Raw genomic sequence first — 24,185 nt, forward strand, 5'->3', positions numbered from 1 at the left:
GAGACCCATTTTCTGGTGGTTGCTTTTACACCTGTAACCCAATAGACCATATTCCCCTTCATCCTAGAAATATTAAAAATTGGACACATTTACACTATCCTCCTTCTCTTGCTTCTGTTGGGGTTTTTTGGTGGTGGTGGGGTTAATGTTCTAGAATTTTGTTTCTATTATTCTTAGCATTTTTACATTATGCGGCTCTTTTCAAAATAAGAACGGTAATATTTTGTGGTGAGGATTATTGTTAGTTAATTCCATGTTCAGTCAGTGACCAAACATGATTTCTCCAGGAGCAGGTTCTTATTGAAAAATCTACTTTTTAACCTACTTTAAGTGGTAAGATCACACTTTTCGTGGATACCTTCATTATTAAGTAGCCATCATGGCTGTTAGTGGTGGTGTAAGAAAACATCTATCTACAGTTCCTGTTTGGAACAGGCTTAGGATCGAGCTGAAATAGTTTATTAAGTCACAAGCAGGAGTCAAACAGCACAGGCCAGATAAGACTCCCCGTAAGGAGCTGCAGAGAGCTGGAGAGCTGGAGGCACGTTACAGAGAACCTCCAGCGGTCCAGGCTGCTCACACCACACAAGGAGTCCCTTTCGGTGTCACAGCAACATGCAACGCCACTCTTCTCTACAAACTGCACGTGGCAAGTCTAACATCCCCAGCATGTGAGAGGTACTCAAACACCAGGAAATGAAGTGAGCTAAAATTCACTTTTTTTCTGCTAAGTACTTTATTTGGATTACCTCAATGAACTTTGATAATCCAGAGGCATATACTTACTATTTTTTAAATGGAATGGCTCATGTTTAGAGAGGCTGAGTCATACAAATACAAAAGGAAGAGCAAACCCTGAACTCTGACTGCCGATTTTATACCAACCACTTAGGCCTTGATATAATAAAAACATCACAACAGCTGTAGTTGAGTTTCTTTCTCTGAACTTGACTTAGGGCTGGAGAGATGGCTCAGCAGTTAAGAGAACTGGCTCTTCCAGGGGAACTGGGGTTCAATCCCCAGCACCCACATGACAGTTCATTACCATCTGTAACTCTGGTGCCAGGGGATCTGACATTCTCTTCTGACCTCTATAGCTCCCAGGCATGCAAGTGGTGTCTAGACATGCATACACCTATACATATAAAATAATAAAATCTTAGGCTGGGCATGGTGATGCACACCTCTAATCCAAAGCATTGGGAGGCAGAAGTGGGTGGATCTCTGTGAGTCTGGGGCTAGCCTGGTCTATGTAGTAAGCTCCAGGCTTACATAGTAAGACCCCACCTCAACAAACAAAAAACTAAAACAAGAACCACTGACCTATATTTTAAAAACTGACCTTAATTGGCTTTTGAAAAAATAAAAATAATAAAAAAAACAAAACACTGATTGATTGATTATGTGTGAGCATGGTACGGTGCATGTGTGGAGATCAGAGAACAATTCATGGGAGTCAGTTCTCGCCTTCTATCATGTGGGTGTTGGGGATTCAATGTGGGTTGTTGTTAGGCTTGGCCGTAAGTTCCTCTACACACAGAACCATCTTCACAGCTCTTTAGCTTGCTTTTTGAGAAAGGGTTTCTCTGTGTAGCCCTGGCTGTCCTCGAACTCACAGATCCGCCTGCCTCTGCCTTCCAAATGCTGGGATCTAAGGTGTGTGCCACCACAGTCTGGCTATTTTGATAGCCCTTAACTGGCCTTTAATGCCTATAGTATGCTGAATGAAAATCAGTTCCTTTTTCACAAGATAAAATTAAAAATTCATCTAGGCTGACATGGTAGTACTTGCCTGTACGCTTTTATAGAACTATGTCACCCCAGGGGCAGAGAAGAACAGTAACTGTGATATCAGTGTCTAATTTTAGCCTCGGCTAATGTTTAATCATTTACACAGCTAAGCTTTAGTAATAGTTTTGTTGTTAGTTGTTAGAAATTAGTGTCCTTTATCTGGCAGTGGTGGCCCACGCCTTTAATCTTAGCCCTGGAGAGGCAGAGCCAGGCAGATCTCTGTGAGTTTGAGGCCAGCCTGGGCTACAGAGTGAGATCCAGGACAGGGAGGACTACACAGAGAAACCCTGTCTCAGAAAAACAAACAAACAAACAAACAAAAAACCCCAACAACAAAAACACACACAACCCCTGCCCCAAAAGAATGTACTATTCCTGAACCAGAAGCACGGACTACAGCTGTACTGTAGCCTTGGGAATGGCATCAGAAGAATTAAGCGACCCAAGGGTTCACAATCATGTTGCTATGGGCATTTTAAGACTAAGAAAATCTTCTTCAAGGACTTAAAAAAAAAAGTTAACATATAGGATAAAAGTATATATTTCCTACCTATATTTAAATCTCTAACATAAAAAGGGTGAGAGTAGGTCTAATAAGAATCCTTGAAAATTTAGAATTTGAAATTTTCTCATCATAAGTTAGGACTTTAGAAACTACTGCATTTCATGAATTGTTCTGGCATATATTTCGCCTCATTAAGTACGTGCCTTTAGGCCAAAGCTAGGTGTGGTAGCACACACCTGTAATTGCAGCTCCTTAGGGGATAGAGACAAGTTCAGAATCATCTTTGGCTATGAACAAGCTGGAGACTAGCCATGGTTACATGACTGCCTGGCTCATTTAAAAACAAACAAACAAACAAACAAACAAACAAACAAAGCTTAAGGCCATAAAATCAGTTAAATAAGGCCATAAATGCCTAACACAAATACATAAACACAGGTATAAATTTAGGAAGTACAATTAGGAAACTTATATTGCTCAAATAATTTTGATATTGTGAAATTTAAAATATTAATATTCATAGAAATACCCAGAGTGAACTGGACACTGTGTAGTCACTAGAACTCCAAAGGTACAATTCAAACTTGGCAGAAGCACCATGCTAATTTACAAGAGTTAATCCTTTCCCCAAAGGGATATTATTTGGGCAATAAAAATATTTAATGAATAACATAAATGAATAGATGAAATGTCCATTCGACAATGCTTATCTTCTACTCTACAGCTTTCTAGCAGAAAACTGGACACTAATAAAAACAGTTCCACACACAGCGACTAAGACTATAGTTTCAGGTTTATAACTCTATTAGTCAGCTTATCTAAAGACAAGCCTGAGTTTAAGGACAGATAGTATAGCAGTTCAGTAAAGCATTTCATGGTCCTTAGTCTCCAGATAGCAAACTCAAACAAAATTTTATATTTAAGGGAAGATTAAGCTCTAGGTTCTTAAAGAAAGGCTTATTTTCAAATTTCAAATCATGGGGCTAGGAATGTAGCTCAGTTAGTAGAGAGCTTTCTTAGCTCCACAAAGCCCTGGATAGTTCATCCCCAGGACGAACAAACTGTCTACATGAGACTAGCTCAAAAAAACCAAACAAAATTACTTACCGACTTTGTTCTTTTCTTTCCTGTATTAACTGAACAAGTTCCTTGTCAAAATAATCTTCTTCTTCTTCTTCCTTTCCACCATCTTCTCTTTCCTGGGCATCAACATTATCTTTGTGCAACTGGCCAGAAATGTGCTTTGCATATGCAGAGAGACCCACTTCTGTGACCCCGCACACTCGGCACTCATGACTACTGTCCCTAGGGAAAGAGGGAGATGAGGGACATTCAATTCTCCCCACTGGCATGGCACACTCACCAGATTGCTAGTTTCCTCTGAAAGACACTGCACAATGGGACGCAGTGAAAAATTAGTGCTAATAAACATCAAGGCTCCTTTCATCACTTTTAATAAATTTGTTTCTAGATTACTTTGGAATAAATTTTAGATTTCTTTCCAGCAATCAAGAGGCAATACACTTCAGATTAACGGGATTTAGGAGAAATCTTCTTGAATTGCTGTACTTAAAATCTTGCCAGAGGAAACATGGTGAAGGGAGGCAGGGCCGGGGGCTCAGAGCAAACACACGCTGCTCTGGGGCACACCCATGGTGCCAGCTGCACTCAGAAAGCCTGGTGACAGCACTTCCATTTAATCTCCAGCTCCAAGCATTCTTCCTGTGACGGCTGGGGGTGGGGCAAAGAGGAGGGGTGCAGCCAATCGCAACTGGGTAACTAAATCGGAACAGCTGGCGTCCTGCCTGGAATGTGAAGATCCCGGACCCTGGCAAATGACAGAAGTCCCAGCAAATGTTCTTAGTCTGGATGATACATGTGACACATTCTGCTTCAGCAGGGCTTATTTTCAAGGGAATGGAAAACATGTCAGTTGTAGGAAGTTAACAGCTGTGTTAGGCAAATGTTTTCTCTCAAGTTTCAGAAAATGCTGCAGTCCAGACACAAGCAAAACTGGCCTTTCCCTAAACCTGGTGACTGGTTTGCTTCTGTTTGCTTTTCCTTTACTTGACACAATGGCAAATCCCAGATTTGGCCAGTTTTAACAAGCAAATCTTACATCCTCTTCAGACTTGTAGCATATCAATAATTTAACTGCTTTCAAGCTTCCTGCAATCCTTTGATTATGTCAGCTGTCTACGCAGGCACTAATGAGAACTGTGCAAACTGTGGCTGTCCAATAATTCAAACGTAATCCAGGATCTTGCATCGTGGGTTTACAGTAGTGATGAAATTTATGTGCTTCTTACACCCATCTGTGTCTACATCTATCTACCTATATAAATCACCACAGACACATACCATGAAACACAGTCACTCACCCACCTCCTTTTTAAACAAATACCCAACCAAAATAAGCAGAATTGATGTTAATTAACAGAGGTCCTTGAAACTGAGCACTTCATTCACTAGAAGACAGTTTCTGTTACAGATCACCTGAATGTCCATTTAAAGTAAAGGAAAACACAACACACACCTTACCAAGCAGTTACTAAATGCCAAGCACAACGCTAAGTTATTCAGAGTTACAAACTATAAAACCTCAAACAATGCCTGGTACATTTTAAAAAGCAATACTGGGGTTGGGGAGATGAGACCACTTTCTGCTTTCACAGAGGAACCATGAGCTCTATGGGGTCTGACACTCTTTTCTGGCCTCTGTGGGTTCATACACAGCATATATTTACATAAATATACATCTGCACACATATGAAAAATACATCTCATTGGGGAAAAGCTGGAAACGTGTCACAATGGCAAGACATGTACCTAGCTAGTGCAGGCACAGGGGACGAGGTTTGGCCTGCAGCAAAAGAGTGTCAGTGAGTTCAAAGCCAGCCTAGTCTTTCAAAGCTGTAGACCAGCCAGGGCCACTGTCTCAAAAAAAGAAAAAAGAGAACAAAGAAAGAAAGAGAGAGAGAGAGGGAGGGAGGGAGGGAGGGAGGGAGGGGAGAGGAGGAGGAGAAAGAAGAAGAGGAGGAGGATGAAGGAGAAGAAGAAAACCAATAGTTTCTTCTTTTAAAAAAAATAATTGATTTATCTTATGTGCATTGATGTTTTGCCTGCTTGTCTGTGTGGAGGTGTCGGATCCCCTGGAACCGGAGTTACAGACAGTTGTGGGCTGCCATGTGGGTGCTGGGAATTGATCCCGCGCCCTCTGGAAGCACAGCCAGGGCTCTTAATTGCTGAGTCATCTCCCCAGCCCCATTACTGTTTCTTATATTAGATGAATCTCTAAAAATCTAAAAATGTAGGGAATTTACACTTTTTTTTGTTTATTTTGTTTAAAATGCTAACAGTTTAAAATTTTTAAATGAGCTGAGCGGTGGTGGCTCATGTCTTTAATCCTAGCTCTGGGAGGCAGAGGCAGGCAGATCTCTGAGTTTGAGGCCAGCCTGGTCTACAAAGTGAGTTCCAGGACAACAAGGACTAAACAGAGAAACCCTGTCTTGAAAAAAAAATTTTTTTAAATAAGAGTTCTAACGAGGTTCTCTAAAAATATCAATTGGTTACCCTGAGTTCAATGTTCTAATTCCCTACAATACTTTAATGCACTATTTATGAACTGCATCTGCATATTTAAAGATTAAACACCACCAAGTGTGTGGCACACACCTTTAAATTCTAGTACTCTGGAGGTAGAGGCAAGTGGATCTCCGTGAGTTTAAGACCAACCTGACATACATAGTGAGTTCTAGGCCAGCCAGGGCTACATAGCAAGACTTTGTCAAACAAACAAACACAAAAAGGAAGGATCTTTCCCTACTTTCTCCAGCTTATCAAGAATAAAGTTCTCCGACAACTAGATTGATGCTAGTTCACCAGGATGGTATTAACTTGTAATAGCAAGCAAGCATCTCATGGCAACACAGACAGTTTAAAATAGAAACAGAAATCTGTTCACAATGGGCAGCACCAGAAGACTCTGGAGACTATAAGTCAAACACCGTCCATACATTGCGACCAAAATCCAAGCCAACGTGGTTTTTAGTTAGAAAATCATTTTGTCTTCATCTACGTTTCTACTTAATGTATAAAATGCTAAACTGGATGTTGCCATACCAGTGGCCTCTTTCTATTGGAGACTTCCATACTACCTCTTAATTTTTCCAAAATTGCTGATTAACACTTTATAAAATGCAGAGAAAATTTTCTTAGGTTCAAGCCATCAATAAATACCCCTCTTTTGAATTCTTCATTAATAACTAGCTTAAAAACTTTGCATGAACATATAATTATGGACAAAATGTAATGCTTTTGTGTCATAGCTAACAAAGGCAATAATTTTCCTTAGGGTGTTTGAAGGGCCCAAATTAGCTTCATCCTGTTACCACACAATTTCCCCTCATGTACAAAAGGCCGTCTTAAGATATTCCAAGCATAAGCCTTTCCTTATTAAGCTTGCCCTAACTAAACCACAACAGCTGCCTGACAAAAAAAAGCTTGAGTCTTCAGTAGTTTCTATCTGGAGAAACTGCTTATATTACACACCTACCCCATGTCCCTAATTAGAAACCAAAGAAAGCTGTGCGGTAGTGGTGGCACACGCTTTTAATCTCAGCACTCAGGAGGTAGATACAGGCGGATCTCTGTGAGTTCGAGGCCAGCCTATCTACAGAGCGAGATCCAGGACAGGCACCAAAAAACACAGAGAAACCCTGTCTCGAAAAATCAAAAATCAAACAAACAAAAACAAACAAACAAACAAAAAGAAAACTGACCAATATGGTCAAGCTTACCTTCAAAACTGAATATAAAAACTTAATAAAGTATTTTATAATTCTTTACAAGATCATAGCTAAAAAGTAAAGTTCAGCTCTAAGCACAGTAATTAGACAGGAAAATCCAGAAGAAATGGTCATATATTGAGACTAACAGGGAAAAGGAACAAATAGCATTGATGAGTATTTGTCTCTAAGGCATAAACCAGTTATGACTGTCCTTAAAATAATGCTCCAAGTCAATAAATGATCTTTGAGATTTCATGTGATTTTTCAAAATTTGATTAGCTGGTTTTTCATGCTATGTATTTGTTACAGGCTGGCAACTAGTTATGGCTGCACCTAACACATGAGGAAACCTGTACGAATGTGCTCCCCTCTAAATAAAATGAGTTAGGGTGCTCAAGATGGTATTTACAGGAGGAAAAGAAGTTACAGAGCAACACATAATCCACATGTGGTCCAGTTACTCAAGACAGAACAAAGCATGTGTATAGATCTCAAACTGTGAATGCATATCAAGTTTGGGTAGGATAGACAGCAAGATGGAATGGGATTTTATTAAAGAGGAATAAGGTAAATAGACTTACTTTCATTTTTATTTTTCTCTTTGAGACAGGGCTTATCTATGTATCCCTGGCTGTCATGGAGTTCGCTATGCAGATCAGGCTGTCCCTGAACTCACAGAGATCCTCCTGTATCTACCTCCTGAGTGTTGGGATTAAAGGCATGTGCCACCACACCTGGTCCACCAGACTTACTTTCTGTGATCCTATATTTATTATTATCTGAATCTTATAAAAAATGTTTTTAAAAAAGTTTTAGGGGAAGCTAGGGAGCTAGCTCAGCAGTTAAGAATGTTCACTGTACTTCCAGAGGTCCAATATCCATGTCAGGTTGCTCACAAGCACCTGTAACTCCAACGTCAGGGGGATTCAACATCTCTGGCCACCACAGACACCTGTATTCATGTGCACAGTCACATGCACATGTACACACACGCTTGAAAATAATAAAAATAAACCTTTAAAAATAATACCTTTATGAGACTGGAGTTAAGGTTAAGGGCACTGGCTGGGGCACTCCCACGAGTCCCTCCTCTCTTCCAATCTAATCCCCCAGTCTCACCCCCAGATCTATAGCAGCCCACATGCTGGCCTCTTCTTCCTCTCTGCCTCCATTCCCAGGAGTCTACACAGATCCTGGTGGCACATCCAGCTTTCCTCCCTCCTGTGAACCCTCTCAGCAACTAGCTCATCCCCATTCCTTAGTGTCAACTTCCAATACCTAGAAACACGTTCTACCCTGGAACCTTCAGTGATCACACCTGGCAGATCTAAGAAGCATTCATTTCCTACCAGGCAACCCACAGCCACCACACTTTTCTAAGAACCAGAGAGAGCAACAGAAACCAAGGAACAGAACATACACCCAACAAAAACAAGTCCAGATATCAGCACCTAGAGTCAGTCATCCCAACCCCAGATGCTGAGACACCAGCATAAAAACAGTAACAGCCAGGACAGTATGTCTCCTCTACTAGAGCCCAGGAACCCTGCCACACCAGGCCCCGAGGAACACAGCTGAAGCTCAAGACAAAGACTTCTAACTAGCTATTAATCTTCAAAAGGAAATGAACAAATCCATAAATGAAAACACCAATAGTGGAATGAAGTGAAACAGTTCAAGACATGAAAGTGGAAATAGAATCCTAAAGAAAACCCAAACTGAGGGAAAGCTAGAAATGAAAAGTCTAGGAACTTGAAAACCAACCTCTGAGGCAAGTTTCACCAGCAGAATATAAGAGACGGAAGAAAGAATCTCAGACATTGAGTAAAAGATAGAAGAAATGGATGCCTTTGTCAAAGAAAATGTTAAGTCCACCAGGGAATCTGGAATAGTATGAAAAGACCAAATCTACAATAAAAACAGGAAAGAGAAGAAAGCCAGGTCAAAAGCTCAGAAAATATTTTCCACAAAATAACAGCAGAAAATCTCCCCAACCTGAAGGAGGTGATGTCTGTCAGGTACAAGAAGCATACAGAACACCACATAGAACAAACAGAAAAAGAAGCTTCCCACAACACAGAGTAATCAAAATACCAAGTGTACAGAATGAAGAAAGAATATTAAAAGCTGCAACGGAAAAAGACCAAATAATATATAAAGGCAGACCTGACTTCTGAATGGAGATTTTAAAAACCAGAAGGGCCAGGACAGATATTTATACATGGCCCTAGACTACTATACCCAGCAAAACTTGCAACCACAAAAGATGAAGGAAGAAAGGCACTCAACTAACTCTAAAAGCAAATTTAAGCAGTGTTGATCTACAAACCCAGCTCTACAGAAGGCACTAAACAGAATACTTCACCCGTTTTATTTTATTGCCACTAAGCATAACCATTACATATTATAGACCCAGGCGAAGAAGAAATCATTAGCATTTATATGCTAATGATATGCTAAAGTCTAATAATAGCACATTAATTTACAGACACAAGATAAACTTGTAAGACTTACAATAAAGTTAACACATTAATGTCAAATAATAAGATGGCAGCTTCACAGAAACTTTATTATTCATGGAGTAAAATATAATTCATATTTCTGGGTTTACAAATGTTACCTTTATCTAATTTCTCTATACTTCAAATCCACATTTGTCAAGTAAACACAGAAAAAAGACATGGAATATACATACATACCACATTTTCTTTTTAAACTTTTTAAAAATACCTTAAGCTTTAAATTATTAACAGAAAATTCTCAAAAACACTTAAGGTCTTTTATTTGGTTTTGTAGCTATTAATAAGCTTCAGCATACCTTAGCAAGTTGTGGATTTCCTAGGCTATTTCAGCAAGACTAGGGGTTTACAGTACAGCATAATATTAATTTGGCTAAAGCAAAAATATGGAAAGTACTAGCTGTAAGGCTACTATGAAGGAATGAGTCAGTGTGTAAGAAAGCCTGCTCAACTTTGTTAAATCTACTTACTTGCCTGAGTTGCTATGAATTCTGCCCATATGTAGAAACAAGATGCACAAAGGTACCAGGGTTTATCATTTAAATGCCAAAAATCTACTGTTATTAATTCTAAACAATGATTCAATGCCATCAACAACAGTCATCATGATGGATTATGACAAAATAAGTAGGCAGGCAGCATGAGCACTTAGACCCCCACATTAGCAAATTTATGGAAGAGAGGTGTTCTTATTACCTGCCCTTCAAGTTCTCAAGTTCCCTGTGATGCAACATGCTCCGCATGTGTTCGTCCATCTCCTTCAAAACAACAAAACAAAGCAAATTAACCAAGGGGACTGTTGGGGATGGGGTGGGTGGAGTTCCTCTGTAGATGTTCAATTAATCTGAATTCAAACTTCTTGAGCCAAAAATTTTGTGATTACTTTTCTCAATTTAAAATCAAGATTGGTTCCACAATAAATAATTATCTGGGCCGGGCGGTGGTGGCGCACGCCTTTAATCCCAGCACTCGGGAGGCAGAGCCAGGCGGATCTCTGTGAGTTCGAGGCCAGCCTGGGCTACCAAGTGAGCTCCAGGAAAGGCGCAAAGCTACACAGAGAAACCCTGTCTCGAAAAACAAAAAAAAAAAAAAAAAAAAAAAAAAAAAAAAAAATAATTATCTGGCTGTATTTCATGCTTAATTTTGTTTTGTGGGGTAGGATCTCAGCCCAGGCAGCCCGTGAACTCATTATGTAGTTGAGAATGACCTTGAATTCCTGGTCCTCCTACCTCCATCTCCAGAGCTAGGATTACAGGTGCACATCACCACAGCTGGCTGCCATTTTTAAAAAGTAACTTTTAGGTATTTTAAGTGGTTTCCCAAAATGGTTAGACATATTTATTGGCCCTTAGAAGAGAAAAGACTTTTTTTTTAAAAGGTTTATTTATTTATTATGTACATAGTAGTCTACCTTCATGTATGCCTGCATGTCAGAAGGGAGCACCAGATCTCACTATAGATAGTTGTGAGCTGCTGGGAATTGAACTCAGGACCTCTGGAAGAGCAGCCAGTGCTCTTAACCTCTGAGCCGTCTCTCCAGCCCCCCACCCACCCACCCCCACCCCCCGCCAAGGGAAGACTTAGGAATGAATAATACAGGTTAGATTCTGTATCATTATAAAGAATGTATTAGAGTTTGTGGGGAGTGTAACAGTTAGGTGTGGTGTTCATACTGTAATCTCAGCACTTGGTGAAAAGCCCCACAACCGACCCATCATACCACCAGGGATCATCAGTCCTAGCACTTGGGAAGAAAAGGCAGAACCACTGCCAGTTTGAGACCAGCCTAATCTACATAGGGAGTTCTAGTTCATCCAGGTCTACATAAAAACACCAAAGACCCAGCAAGAGGATGGCCCAGCAGGTCAGGGCACTTGCCACTGAGCCTGATAACCCAAGTTTGATCCTTAGAGGTCATATTGTGAAAGGAGAGAGCCTATCTTCACATGCACACTATGGTATACAAGTGCACAAGCATGCACATGTAGGCAAACAAATGGACACACACACACATATAGACACAAAACATTTTTACAAGTCTTTCAAATCACTTGGCTTCTAAAACTATTTGGCTACTTTATGTTTATGTGGTACATGTATATATTCATGTTGGTGTGTACATGTGCATTTACACACACACACACACACACACACACACACACACACTACATGTAAGTGTATGTGATTTGTGGAGGTCAAAGGCCAATATTGGACATTTTTCTTAATTGCTTTCTACCTCATATTTAATTTTTTAAAGTGTGTATACATGAGTGTGCATGCATGTGAATGCAGGTGTGTGTTTAGGCTAGAGGATCTCCTAGAGCTGGAATTAAGGTGATTATCAGCTGCCCAACATGGGTGCCTGGAACCAAACTTGGGTCCTCTGCAAGAACAGTATGTGCTCTTAACCACTTAGCCATCTCTCCAGGCCCTCCACCTTATTGAGATGATGTCTCTCAATAAAATGGAAGCTTACTAATTCAGCTAAGCTGCTGGCCAGTCTCTATGCTGAGATTGTAGATGTGTCCTGCTGTCACTGGTTTTCTGTGTGTTAGGGATCCAGATTCAGGCCCTCATGTTTGCAGGGGAAGCACTTTACTGACTGGGAGATCTCTTGAGTCCCTATCTGTTTACTTTTATCTATATTCTTTCCTTACTCAAATGAAAGTTTCTCAAGAATAAGACTCTTATTTAAGGCCTGGCATATAAGTTGTTAATCAACATTTGTTGAGACTGGATGATGGTGATGCATGCCTTTAATCCCAGCACTCAGGAGACAGAGGAAGGCAGATCTCTGTGAGTTCAAGGCCAGCATGGTCCACAAAGAGAGATCGCTGTTACACAGAGAAATGAAAAACCAAAAACAAACAAAGAAACAAAAAACAACAACAAAAAAACCCACATTTGTTGAATGAATATGGCTGGTAGGTATTAAAAAATAAAGCCTCAAAAAAAAAAAAAAAAAAAAAAAAAAAAAAAGCCTCTCTCTTGGAGCTGAAGAGATGGATCAGTGGCTAAAAGCACTGGTTACTCTTCCAGCACCCACACGGCACCACACAACCATCTATAACTCCAGTCCCAGAGGGTCTGGTGCCTTCTTCTGGCATCCTCGGAAACTACATGCACATGGTGCACCAATATACACCCAGGCAAAACACTTCCCTATATAAAATAAATAAAAATCTCAAAAACTTTAAAAAGTAAACGAATAAAGCATCTCTATGGAGGTTTTTTTAAAACACACACACACACACACACACACACACACTTTAAGGAGTTGGAGACATGGCTCAGCAGTTAAGAACACTTGTTGCCCTTACACAGGCCCAGGTGGGTTCCCAGAACCTACAAGAGCCCTCACAACTCTCTACAACTTCAGTTCAGAGGATCTGGCTCCCCGTTCTGGCCTCAGTAGGCACCAGGCATACATTCAGTGCACAAACACACATTCAGGGAAAGCTCCCAGAGACGTAAAATAAAAATAATTAAGTCTTTAATAAACAATACTTTGAATGTGGCTGGGCACAATGATGCATACCTGGACCCACACTCAGGAGGTCGAGGCAGGTGGACCTGAGTCCAGAGACAGCCTTGGTTATAAACCAGAGCCAGGAGGGGACAAGGAGGACCAAGACTTTGGGACAAGGGAGACCAAGACTTTGCACACAGCAATTCACTCATGGCTCTACTCTGACTACCCACTTTTCGACTTCCTTAACTGGTTTAGTTGGGTTTCATGAAAATATTAAACCTCTGCAAGGTTCTGTGTCCATTTTACCTTTAGAAGAAAAAAATAACCTGTGGAGAAGCTATCACTAGAACATTTGCACACAGCTGGGCATGGTGGCAGACACTTGTAATCCTCAGGAGACAAAATGGCAAGTTTAAGAACAGCTTGGTAACTACACACCAAAACCCAAAAAGGTACATACATTCAATTTAAAGAGCTGTAAACATTTCATGTATAATTATAGAGAATGGCTGCTTACATATACAGTTAATAAACAGCTACAACTCAACTGATTATCCTAGGCTATATTCTGTGTTGACTCAAACACTTTCCCATTTAAACCACAAAATATTACTAAGTATTAACTTCATAAGTACTCAAGGATGCAAAGAAGTTAACTCCTTTATTCACAGGTATTCCTCAAGTGCTTATTATGCCCTCCATACAGAGCTGGGCACTGAAGAAGTAAATGTGAAAATCAAGTGGTTAAACTCAAATCCAGGAAGAGCTGACACCAAGCATCATGTTATAAAGTAAGCACATAACGTACTTCTTCATCATATACAGTTTGTCAGAGTCAGTGTAACTACTCCACAGCCCATTATTGCTTTATCTTCTATAGTGTGATAAAGAGGACAGCTGTTAAAAACACTTCCTTTAAGTGGTGATCTTACTGGAGTGTTTCCTTACTATCTCTACAAAAGCTTCATCTGGACAGAGCTTTACAAGGGAGCCTTTCTAGCTGTAAGTGATCGTTATCAATTAGAACAAAACATATGAAAACCCAAGCAAGTTAAAGACAGAATATTGAATTTAAAACTCCACCAATAACCAGTCAAGGTGACACCTGCAATCTCAGTACTTAGGGGAAGATAGGAGATCCCTGAAAGAGCCTCCCCCTGCCTCTGCTCCCAAGTACTGGAATTATAGGTGTGCATTACTACACCTGGCTGCACTGTACTTTTCTTGAGCCTGGACACACACACACACACACACACACACACACACACACACACACACACACACAAATCACATACATATAATAAATGCAGTATTTGTTAAATATCTGTGAACCAAAAAGTGCATGATTTGTGGACTGAGGATATAACTCGAGAAGTAGAGTGTCCAGTACATATGGAGTCCCTGGCGTAGACAACACAAAGTAAAATTTCAGAAAGTACTAAAATCTCAATTACCTTAAATTGTAAGATATTTTCTCTTTAACTGATTGCTAACTAAAGTTCTCTATATCATTTATCCCTGAGTACCCGAAATTCTGGTTAGAGATTAATATATAGTTACTGGCTTTTTGAGACAGTAATGAAAAAAATACTCATGGAATGGACTGATTTGGGGGGAAAGCATAAATAAGATGCTGTTAAAATGTTTTCCCCCAGGGCTGGGGATGGATTACAGCTTAGCTGGTCGAATGCTTGCCCAACACGCAGAGACTGCACAGGCAGTTTGACAGCACATCTGTAATCCCAGGGTTTGGGAGACCGAGGCAGGTGGAGCACCACAGTTGGAGGTCAGAGTACAAGCAATGTTCTAGGATTGCAGAGCAAAACAAAAAATAAAATTGTAACAACTTAAATTTCTAAATATCACGTTTTAACTAATTTTAAGATGCCTTCAAAAATGAACTGGCCATGAAGCACTGGTGCTCTCTCCCTGTTGTTACCTTTTTTGAGCCGTACACAATGTGGCACAATATGCATTTTCGTTCTCGGACCATAGTGACCAGATCTGAAGCACTCAATGTCAACCTGTAATGAGAAGTAGCATTTAGTAACCTTTGCAAAGATCATCTTTAATTCACTTTTCACTCGGCCTCTCCCTCAATCTTTCAATCTTAAATATAAATTCCAGCTGTCCAGGTACCAAGGTTTAAAAAACAAACAGCAGGCGTTGGTGGCACACACCTTTAATCCTAGCACTCGGGAGGCAGAGGCAGGAGGATCTCTGTGAGTTCAAGGCCAGCCTGGTCTACAGAACAAGTTCCAGGACAGCCAAGGCTACACAGAGAAACCCAGTCTTGAAAAAAAACCAACCAAGCAACCAACCAAACTTTAGAGTTTCATCCCTGACTCCCCTTCCATACCCCACCTGGCAGATGCTGTCAGTCCCACTGAAATACATGCAGCACTTCTCAGCTCTCACCACCGCTCACTGCGGAGGCACTTAGAATCTATCCCAGCACAGCCTTGTCCTAAGTCCCCACTTCCATTCTTACTCTTTTTTTTTTTTTTTTTTTTTTTTTTTTTTTTTTTTTTGGTTTTTCGAGACAGGGTTTCTCTGTGTAGCTTTGCGCCTTTCCTGGGACTTACTTGGTAGTCCAGGCTGGCCTCGAACTCACAGAGATCCGCCTGGCTCTGCCTCCCGAGTGCTGGGATCAAAGGCGTGCGCCACCACCGCCCGGCCCATTCTTACTCTTAGCACAGCCGAAGAGTCTCAGAATGGGACTGGTTTAAAATTTAAATCATGCCAGGCTGGTGGTGCACACCTTTAATCCCAGTACTTGCAGGCAGAGGCAGCCAAGTTCCAGGCCAGCCAAGGCCACATACTCAGACCCTATATCAAGTAAACAAAGATAAAACTTAGGTTATATTATTTCTTTGCCAAGGTCCTTTCCTGTGGCTTCCCATTTCACAGAAAATTCAAAAACTCTTACCCCGCCTGCCGATCTGCTTCTCCTCTTACCTACCACACTGATTCCACTTCCTGCCTCCACTCCTGCTCTCAGTACCTGGACAAGCTAGCCCCTTAGACTCATGCACACAGTTCATTAGTAAAAAGAGGTTGCTGTCTGCATGAAGACTAGAACTACTGAAGAATCTTCAGAGATTCCAGAAACAGGCATTGTGATACATACTTGCATCTGTAGCCCTTAGGTCAAGTTCAAGGTCAGTTTGAGCTACCTAACACTGCAGTCCACTTCAAACATCAATGTCAGAATGTCCCCCAGATATTTATCATGTGGCTCAAGTTGAAAATACCTGTTAGTTTCAAGAGCTGTATTTAAAACACTGTCATCCAATTTTATTAAGACAATCTGAGAAGTAAACCCAGGATGTTTGATAGTAGATCCGACCTTCCTAACCTCACGAAAGGGAGATCTTTACATACTGTATCTCTTAATATTCAGAATAAACTCAATAGAACTGAAGGAACTTCTATAAGTGAATGCAGACTCCAAGTGACAATATGTTGTAAAATACTCAAGATTTTAACTTTGTGTGTGTGTGTGTGGGGGGGGGCCTACAGCAAGATGAGGAGCAGTAATTAAGCTAAAATCCCTTTCTGGAATCCCACAGGCAATTTCCTATGTCTTCACATTAACCCTGACAGAAATGAATGGATTTCTATTAAGATGGGACAATTAGGAAGCCACAGAACAAATTTCTGCCTCTACCCCTAGGTTGCCTGGACAAACTGACACTTTTGGGAGGGCCTCACTTTGCAGAGTGGGTCTCAATAAAAAATTACATGGCCTCTAGCTAAGGAAGACACTTTAGTACGCAGGGTACCCCTATAATGAGACAGGAGGCAGAGGTCTGCAGGCCAGATAGTCTGGCTTATAGAGCAAAGAGACCCTGTCTCAAATAGGGTGGGAAGACAAGACCGACATGGAGAAGATGTCTAATGATCTCCATATGATGCATACCCACACGACACCCATGAGTAAGCACTCAGACACAAATACCGTTTCTGCAAAAAAGAACATTAAATATCTTTAATTGATGCTTTTATTCTTTTAATTTTAATTTAATGTACCTTTAAGTATTTTGAAGCTGGTAACATGTTACAAATACATTTATGATTATGTTTGCCCCAATAATCGATCTTTTAAAAGATTTTTAATTATATGTACTTGTGTATCTGTGTTGGAGAATGTGCATGTGAGTGCAAATATTGGTGGGGCCCAGAAGATGTCAGATTCTCTATAGCTGGAGTTACAGTCAGGGAGCCACCCGAAGTGGGTGCTGGGAACTAAATTTGGATCCTCTGTAGGAGTAGTAAGTGCTATCCCTCCCTCTCATCAATCTTTTGCAAACTGCTGACCAATGTCAGTTCAACCACTCAGGATGGGAAATGGTGATGTCACTTCAAACAGCCTCAGCCTTTAGCACCACTTGGAAAAGGAGTGGAAATGAGGTCTGCTGTGGATCTCAGCATCCGGGTTGGAATCTGATCAACAGACTTTTTTGAAAGAGGGTCTCATGTACGCCAGGCTGGCTGAGAACTCTTTCTGCAGGCGATCTGGCCCTCCTGTCACCACCTCCCAAATGCTGGGATTACAGGAGTACACCAGCACACTTAGCTTTAGACTTTTGTTTATGTACTAGTTATGGTACCCAGTTCCACACAATATCAGGGCACATGCTCTACCACTGAACTACATCTCCAAAGATGAACAATTTCCCAAAAGGGTTTGACAATGTACAAATTATGGGTGGCTTTTCTGTATCTGTGTTTTCTTTTTTGAGACTGGGTCTCTCTACATAGCCCAAGCTGGTCTGGAACTCCCAATTCTCCTGCCTCAGCCTGGGATTCCAGGTGTGTGCCACCACACCTGTCTCCCTAACCCCTGGTCAATACATGTTATGATGTATCCTGGGGGCCATGGAGACTGGTCTAACCTAATCTAAGGGGGTGCGGGGTGTAACTGTATCAGAATGCCTCAGAGTGGAGGAGGGAAACAAAGGGACCAAAGCTGACAGCAGCCTCTGAAGCAGTGGTGGCTGACCAAATGCTGTGGGATGGTCTGTATGACAAATGTGTTGCTCTGATTGGTTAGTAAATAAAACACTGATTGGCCAGTAGTCAGGCAGGAGGAAGTATAGGCGGGACAAGGAGAAGAAGAATTCTGGGAAGTAGAAGGCTGAGTCAGAGTCACTGCCAGCCACCGCCAGGACAAGCAGCATGTGAAGATGCCGGTAAGCCACGAGCCACGTGGCTAGGTATAGATTTATAGAAATGGATTAATTTAAGCTATAAGAACAGTTAGCAAGAAGCCTGCCATGGCCATACAGTTTGTAAGCAATATAAGTCTCTGTTTTTACTTGGTTGGGTCTGAGCGGCTGTGGGACTGGTGGGTGACAAAGATTTGTCCTGACTGTGGGCAAGGCAGGAAAACTCTAGCTACAATCAAAAGCTTTCATTGTGGTTGGAGAGATGGTCCACTTGCAGAGGACCCAAGTTCAATCCTTGCACCCATGTCAAGCACCTCACAATCATCTGCAACTCCAGTTCCATGGGCATCCAACACCTTTGGCTTCCACAGGCACCTGTACTCACAAGCACATGTCCACACTCAAACACTTAAACATAAGGAAACAAGCTTTAAAAAAAAAAAAAAAAAAAAGCTTCCAGGGCTGAAGAGATGGCTCAGTAGTTAAGAGGGCAAAAACACCAGCTGCTCCTCCAGAGGACCTGAGTTCAATTCCCAGCACCCACATGGCAGCTCACAAATGTCTGTAACTCCAGTTCCAAGGGATCTGAAGTCCTCTTCTGGCCTCTGTGCCTGCCAGGCATGCATGTGGTACACAGACATATATGAAGACAAAATACCCATGAACTTAAAACTAAATAAAGATTAAAAAAAAAAAAAAAAGCTTCCAACATTTGTATTTTACATGGAGATGTAGCAGCTTTGACAGATGTGCCTACACATCCTGCCATTAGGGTTGAAATACGTGTCTTGACATAATTGGGAAAAGTACCTTTTACCTCCTTTAAACCTTTTGCCTTTTTCCTCTGGTCGCTCAGCTAATATGGATGAACATAGATCTCTGTCTTCTCCTCTACACTATGATGATGTCATTTGGGTCAGAAAATTTTTGAGGTTATGAATATAACTTAGTGGTAAAGTGCTTGCTTGCCTACTATGTACCAAGTTCTGGTTTTGATCCCTAGCACTGCAAAAATAAAATAATGTGGGCGGAGGAAGCAGCTCAGTAGTAAAGGGCTTGCCTGGATCAGTAGGCCCAAGGCTCCACCCTTAACAGATACCTTTTACACACTTTTTATTGTAAATAAAGATCCCATACCCCCTCATCCTTCCTAGAAGGAAATGCAAACTATACTTCTGCCTTAGTCATTGTTCTATTACTGTGAAGAGACACCATGACCAAGGCAACTCAAAAGCCAGAGCCTGGCATGGGCTTTTGAAACCACAAAGCCCACCCCCAGTGACGTACTTCCTCCAACAAGGCCACACTTCCTAATCCAGTCAAAAGTTCCACTCTCTGGTGACCAAGCATTCAAATAGATGAGCCTATGGGGACCATTCTTATTCAGCCACCACAACTTCCTACTGCATGTATAAAATTTAAAACATCAACATAATGTGCTAATTAAAATAAAAGAAGAAAGATAAATGTAATTTACTACAAAATATGTACTTCAATATATAAATTCTTGGGCATGACTTTATTAGAAAACACAAAATTATGAATGTAACAACTATAAAAACAGACTGATACTGAATGTATTACTGATTAAAATACCATGAATAGCACTTGCTGTTTATATGATTTTCAAAATACCATAGTAACCAATCCTTGATGGTCTTTCTGAGCTAAACAAGCACAGGTGGGGTGGTGAAATGTTTCGGTGAGTAAAGGCACTTGTTGCCAAGCCTGACGCCCTGAATTCAGTCTCTAGGATACCCCACAGTAGAAGGAAAGAACCAACTCCCACAGGTTGTCCTCTGACTTCTATACATGCACTGCAGCACACATGTGTACATACATAAGTAAAAGAAAAAAGGTTAAAATGGATAATCATCTTAAAACAGGCTTGGTGACACACACTAGTAATCCCTGGAGGCTGAGGCAAGACGGTCACAGGTTTGAGGCTGGCAGTGCTACATAGTAAGACTCTGTCTCCAAAAACAAACAACAGCAGAAAAGAAAGCACAAGCACCACTAGAATAACAACTTCCCAATCACTTCCCAAGTTATAAAGTCTGGTAGGAAAAGGCACAGACTCTGGAATTAGACAATACCTCATGGGTTTATTCTAAGTAAAGGTAATTTCAAACTTCAATTTTCTTCTTCATAAAAAGGGAACAGTGGTCCAGAATGAGGGAGGCAGAGGCAGATGGCTCTCTGAGTTCAATACCAGACAGTAAATTTCAGGCCAACCTGAGATACAGAGTGAAACCCTGCCAAATAAATAAGTAAGCAAATGAGTAAATTAAAAGGAATAGTGGAGATGGAGCACACTGATACAGAAAATTCTCACATCACTATGTACAGCAACCACAGTCCAGAGCAAGCCCACACGCAGGAGAAGTTGGCCAATGCAAAATGGACTCTATTTGTAGGTGTGCGACCATGCCTTTTGTCTTGTTATTCTTTGTCTTATTGGTCTTTCTTTTTTGCTTGCTTGTTTTGACTTTATTTATTTATTGGAGGGAAATAACATGAAGGTGGGTGGGGAGAATCTGGGAGAAGTGAGGGAAGGGAAAAAATGTTCAAAATACATTGCAGGAAAAAAATTTTACATAAAAAGTTATCATAGGTTCAGTCAAAAAATACTTTATTGGTCTGGTGAGGAGCTGGCTTAGTGGGGAGAGGCGCTTGCCCCCAAGCCTTGTGATCGAGTATGGGAGCCAAAATCAACAAAGGAGAGAACCAAGGAGTCCTCTGTCCTCCACACATGCACCACAGGATATACACACAAACACACAAAATAAATGGAAAAAGATTAAAAATAATAATTTCTTATCATGAGCTTTGCCTCTTTGAAGACAGTCAATTACATTTTGATAATAAAATACTAGGTGTTTAATAGTTTAAAAGGCACAAACGAGCTGACAAACAATTTCAAAGGGAGACATTCAATTTAACAATGGATGCAAGTTCAAGGCCAGATTGGTCTCCCTACTGAGTTCAGGCCAGCTATGGCTACAAAGCTAAAAACTATTAAAAACAAACAAACCATGGAGGCTAAATTCATCATTAAACCCTAGTCAATCTCAGTATCATTAACAATGGGAAAACTATAGCAGACAGAATGGCGGAAACCATCAACAAAGTGTTTAACATGAATCCAAAAGGCAGTATACCCTAGCATCCATTTTGTTGTAACAAGCTTAGTAATATGTACCACAAGCCCGAATTATCAGCTTTATCTACACAACTTTCCAGGCCTCGTCAACAAATCAAGGGTGAAAAAGCAAGAAAGGTTGTAGTGGTATTGTGTTCCCCAAAATATTGTGTACCTTAATAAACTTATCTGGGGTCAGAGAACAGAAAAGCCACTAGTTAGGCAGTGATAGCACACACCTTTAATCCTAGCATTCCAGAGGCAGAAATCCATCTGGGATCTCTGTGAGTTCAAGGCCACATTGGAAACAGCCAGGCATGGTGACTCATGCTTTTAATCCCAGGAAGCAAGCCTTTAATCCTAGGGAGTGATGGTAGAAAGCAGAAAGATATATAAGGCGTGAGGACCAGAAACTAGAAGCATTTGGCTGGTTAAGCATGTGGCTGGTTAAGCATTCGGCTGGTTAAGCTTTCAGGCTTTGAAGCAGCACAGTTCAGCTGAGATTCATTCTGGATGAGGACTCAAGAGGCTTCCAGTTTGAGGAAACAAGACCAGCTGAGGAACTGGTGAGGTGAGATAGCTGTGGCTTGTTCTGTCTCTCTGACCTTCCAGTAATCACCCCAATAACTGGCCTCGGGTTTGATTTTATTAATAAGAACTTTTAAGATTCCTGCAACAAAAGGTAACTGTTCTATGTTAAAAGAGACATCAAGATACATACTAGGCAAATGCAACACTTAACCTTTAGAGATTGAATCAAATACTGTTTGCTCAAAGGAGAGAAACAATGAAAAAGAAAAAAAAAAGAGGAAAAAATGAAACAAACAAACAAATACTGTTTGCTCGTGGCAAGCTACTGAAGTCCTAGTTACTCTTGAGGCAAAGGATGAAAACAAAAGTCAAGCCCAGCTGTGGCATGCACATGCCTTTAATCCCAGCACTCAGGAGGCAGAGCCAGGCGGATCTCTGTGAGTTCGAGGCCAGCCTGGTCTACAAAGCGAGATCCAAGACAGGCCCAAAGGTACACAGAGAAACCCTGTCTCGAAAAAAAAGAAGTAAGAAAAAAGAAAACAAAACAAAAGTCAAGGCCAGCCCAGGCAAGACAGACCTACCCATGTCTCAAAAGGAAGAAATGGAGAAAGTAGCTCAATGATAGAGTGCTTGCCTTATACATATTCATTTTATTGCTTCAAGACCTAGAAACACACAGACACACATTTTTGTTTGTTTGGTTTGGTTTTTTGAGACAAGTTTTCTCTGTGTATAGCCTTGGCTGTCCTGGGAATCTGCTCTGTAGACCAGGCCGGCCATGAACTCAGAGATCTGCCTGCCTCTGCCTTCCCAGTGCTGGGATTATAGGCCCACACTACCACTGCCCAGCAACACCAATATTTTTTAAAACAAAAAATATACAAGGCAGGGGCTGGAGAGATGGCTCAGAGGTTAAGAGCACCGACTGCTCCTCCAGAGGTCCTGAGTTCAAGTCCCAGCAACCACATGGTGGCTCACAACCATCTGTAATGAGATCTGGCGCCCTCTTCTGTATACATAATAAATAAATAAATCTTTAAAAAAATATATATATACAAGGCAGGTATGGTGGTGCTCACTTGTAATTTCAGCACTTGGGAAGTATGTAAAAGTTGGAGAGTCAAAACTGGACTGCCTCATCACACAGATGAGAGTGCAGCCTCAGCTTCCTGAAGGCCCATCTCAAAAAAATAAAAAAAAAATTGAGTATTGAGTAATATAGAGAGGGATAAAATACAGAACTGGGAATACAGTTCACTGGTAGCATACTTGCTTAGAAAGGTGAGGCCCTATATTCAGTTCTCAGCAGTTCAAAACAAACCATAAACAACAGTATAGCAAATTTTAGTAACATATTAAAATCCAGTGACAGGCTGGAGAGGTTAAGAGCACTTGCTGCCCTTGCAAAGGACCCAGGATCTGTTCTGAGTACCCACATGTTACTTCACAACCGTCAGCAACTCTAGTTCCAGGGGATCTGAAATCCTCTTCTGGCCTCTGTAGGCTCTGGTACATGTTGTACATACATACATACATTCACACTCACATACTCACTGACACTCTCACACACACAGATGCAAAACACTCATATACATAAAAGAAAATCTTTAAAATTCAAGTGAAAGGGAGGCTGGAGAGATGGCTCAGTAGTTCTGAGCACCAGCAGCTCTTCCAAAAGACCTGGGTTTGAATCCCAGCACCCATACAGTGGCACACAACCACCTGTAACTACAGTTCCAGGGGATCTGATGCCCTCTTCTGGCCTCTGCAGGCACTGGGCACAAATGTGGTATACAGGCTAAACATAAAAAAAAATTAATCTGAGTGAGTTTATATTTTTCTGGTCGTTTACACCTTTTTGTAATTAAAAACATGAAAAAGCTTAGGGTTGAAGGATGTAGCTCAGTAGGTGACTGCTTGTTTAACTTGCAAAAAAAATCTCAGATTGTGAAACTGAAACTCTGGAACCACTGAACAATAGATTCTCACTTCTGCCATCCATCCAGACAGACATTCTACACTTTCAGTTGATTCTGACTGCTTTCCACAGACACCCCATGTCCTTATATGCAAAACAGATATGTATATATATATATATACTTAAAATTGGCACGGTTGCACATCTTCTTGACACCATAACTTTAACACTGTAAAAAGAGTATCTTGGAAATCATTCAATATTGGTACAGAGAGTTGGCTCATTCTAATAAATGCACAAATTTAATAAGTCCTCTGATATAAAGCTGTGAACGCCTATTTTTTGA

At 40.9% G+C, this 24,185-nt stretch overlaps 1 protein-coding gene across 10 annotated transcripts in view; it reads right to left on the minus strand.

Moving 5' to 3' along the window:
- The window catches only part of Znf106 (zinc finger protein 106), a 62,933-nt gene that overhangs the window by 32,344 nt on the left and 6,404 nt on the right, over nucleotides 1-24,185 (minus strand). For 2 of the 10 annotated variants that reach the window (XM_076570435.1, XM_076570433.1), the window contains exons 2-4: nucleotides 15,017-15,101; nucleotides 10,302-10,363; nucleotides 3,404-3,601 (exon numbers count right to left, since the gene is read on the minus strand). In XM_076570435.1, coding sequence (XP_076426550.1) covers nucleotides 3,404-3,601; nucleotides 10,302-10,363; nucleotides 15,017-15,070 — 314 coding nt within the window. In that variant the 5' untranslated portion in view covers nucleotides 15,071-15,101. Of the gene's footprint in view, nucleotides 1-3,403; nucleotides 3,602-10,301; nucleotides 10,364-15,016; nucleotides 15,102-16,035; nucleotides 16,055-21,629; nucleotides 21,746-24,185 lie in introns of those variants that run through there. The other 8 variants (XM_076570440.1, XM_076570439.1, XM_076570434.1 and 5 more) reach the window with 7 other exon arrangements.

The sequence above is a fragment of the Peromyscus maniculatus genome, chromosome 4, assembly GCF_049852395.1.
Source record: "Peromyscus maniculatus bairdii isolate BWxNUB_F1_BW_parent chromosome 4, HU_Pman_BW_mat_3.1, whole genome shotgun sequence".
Taxonomy (NCBI): domain Eukaryota; kingdom Metazoa; phylum Chordata; class Mammalia; order Rodentia; family Cricetidae; genus Peromyscus; species Peromyscus maniculatus.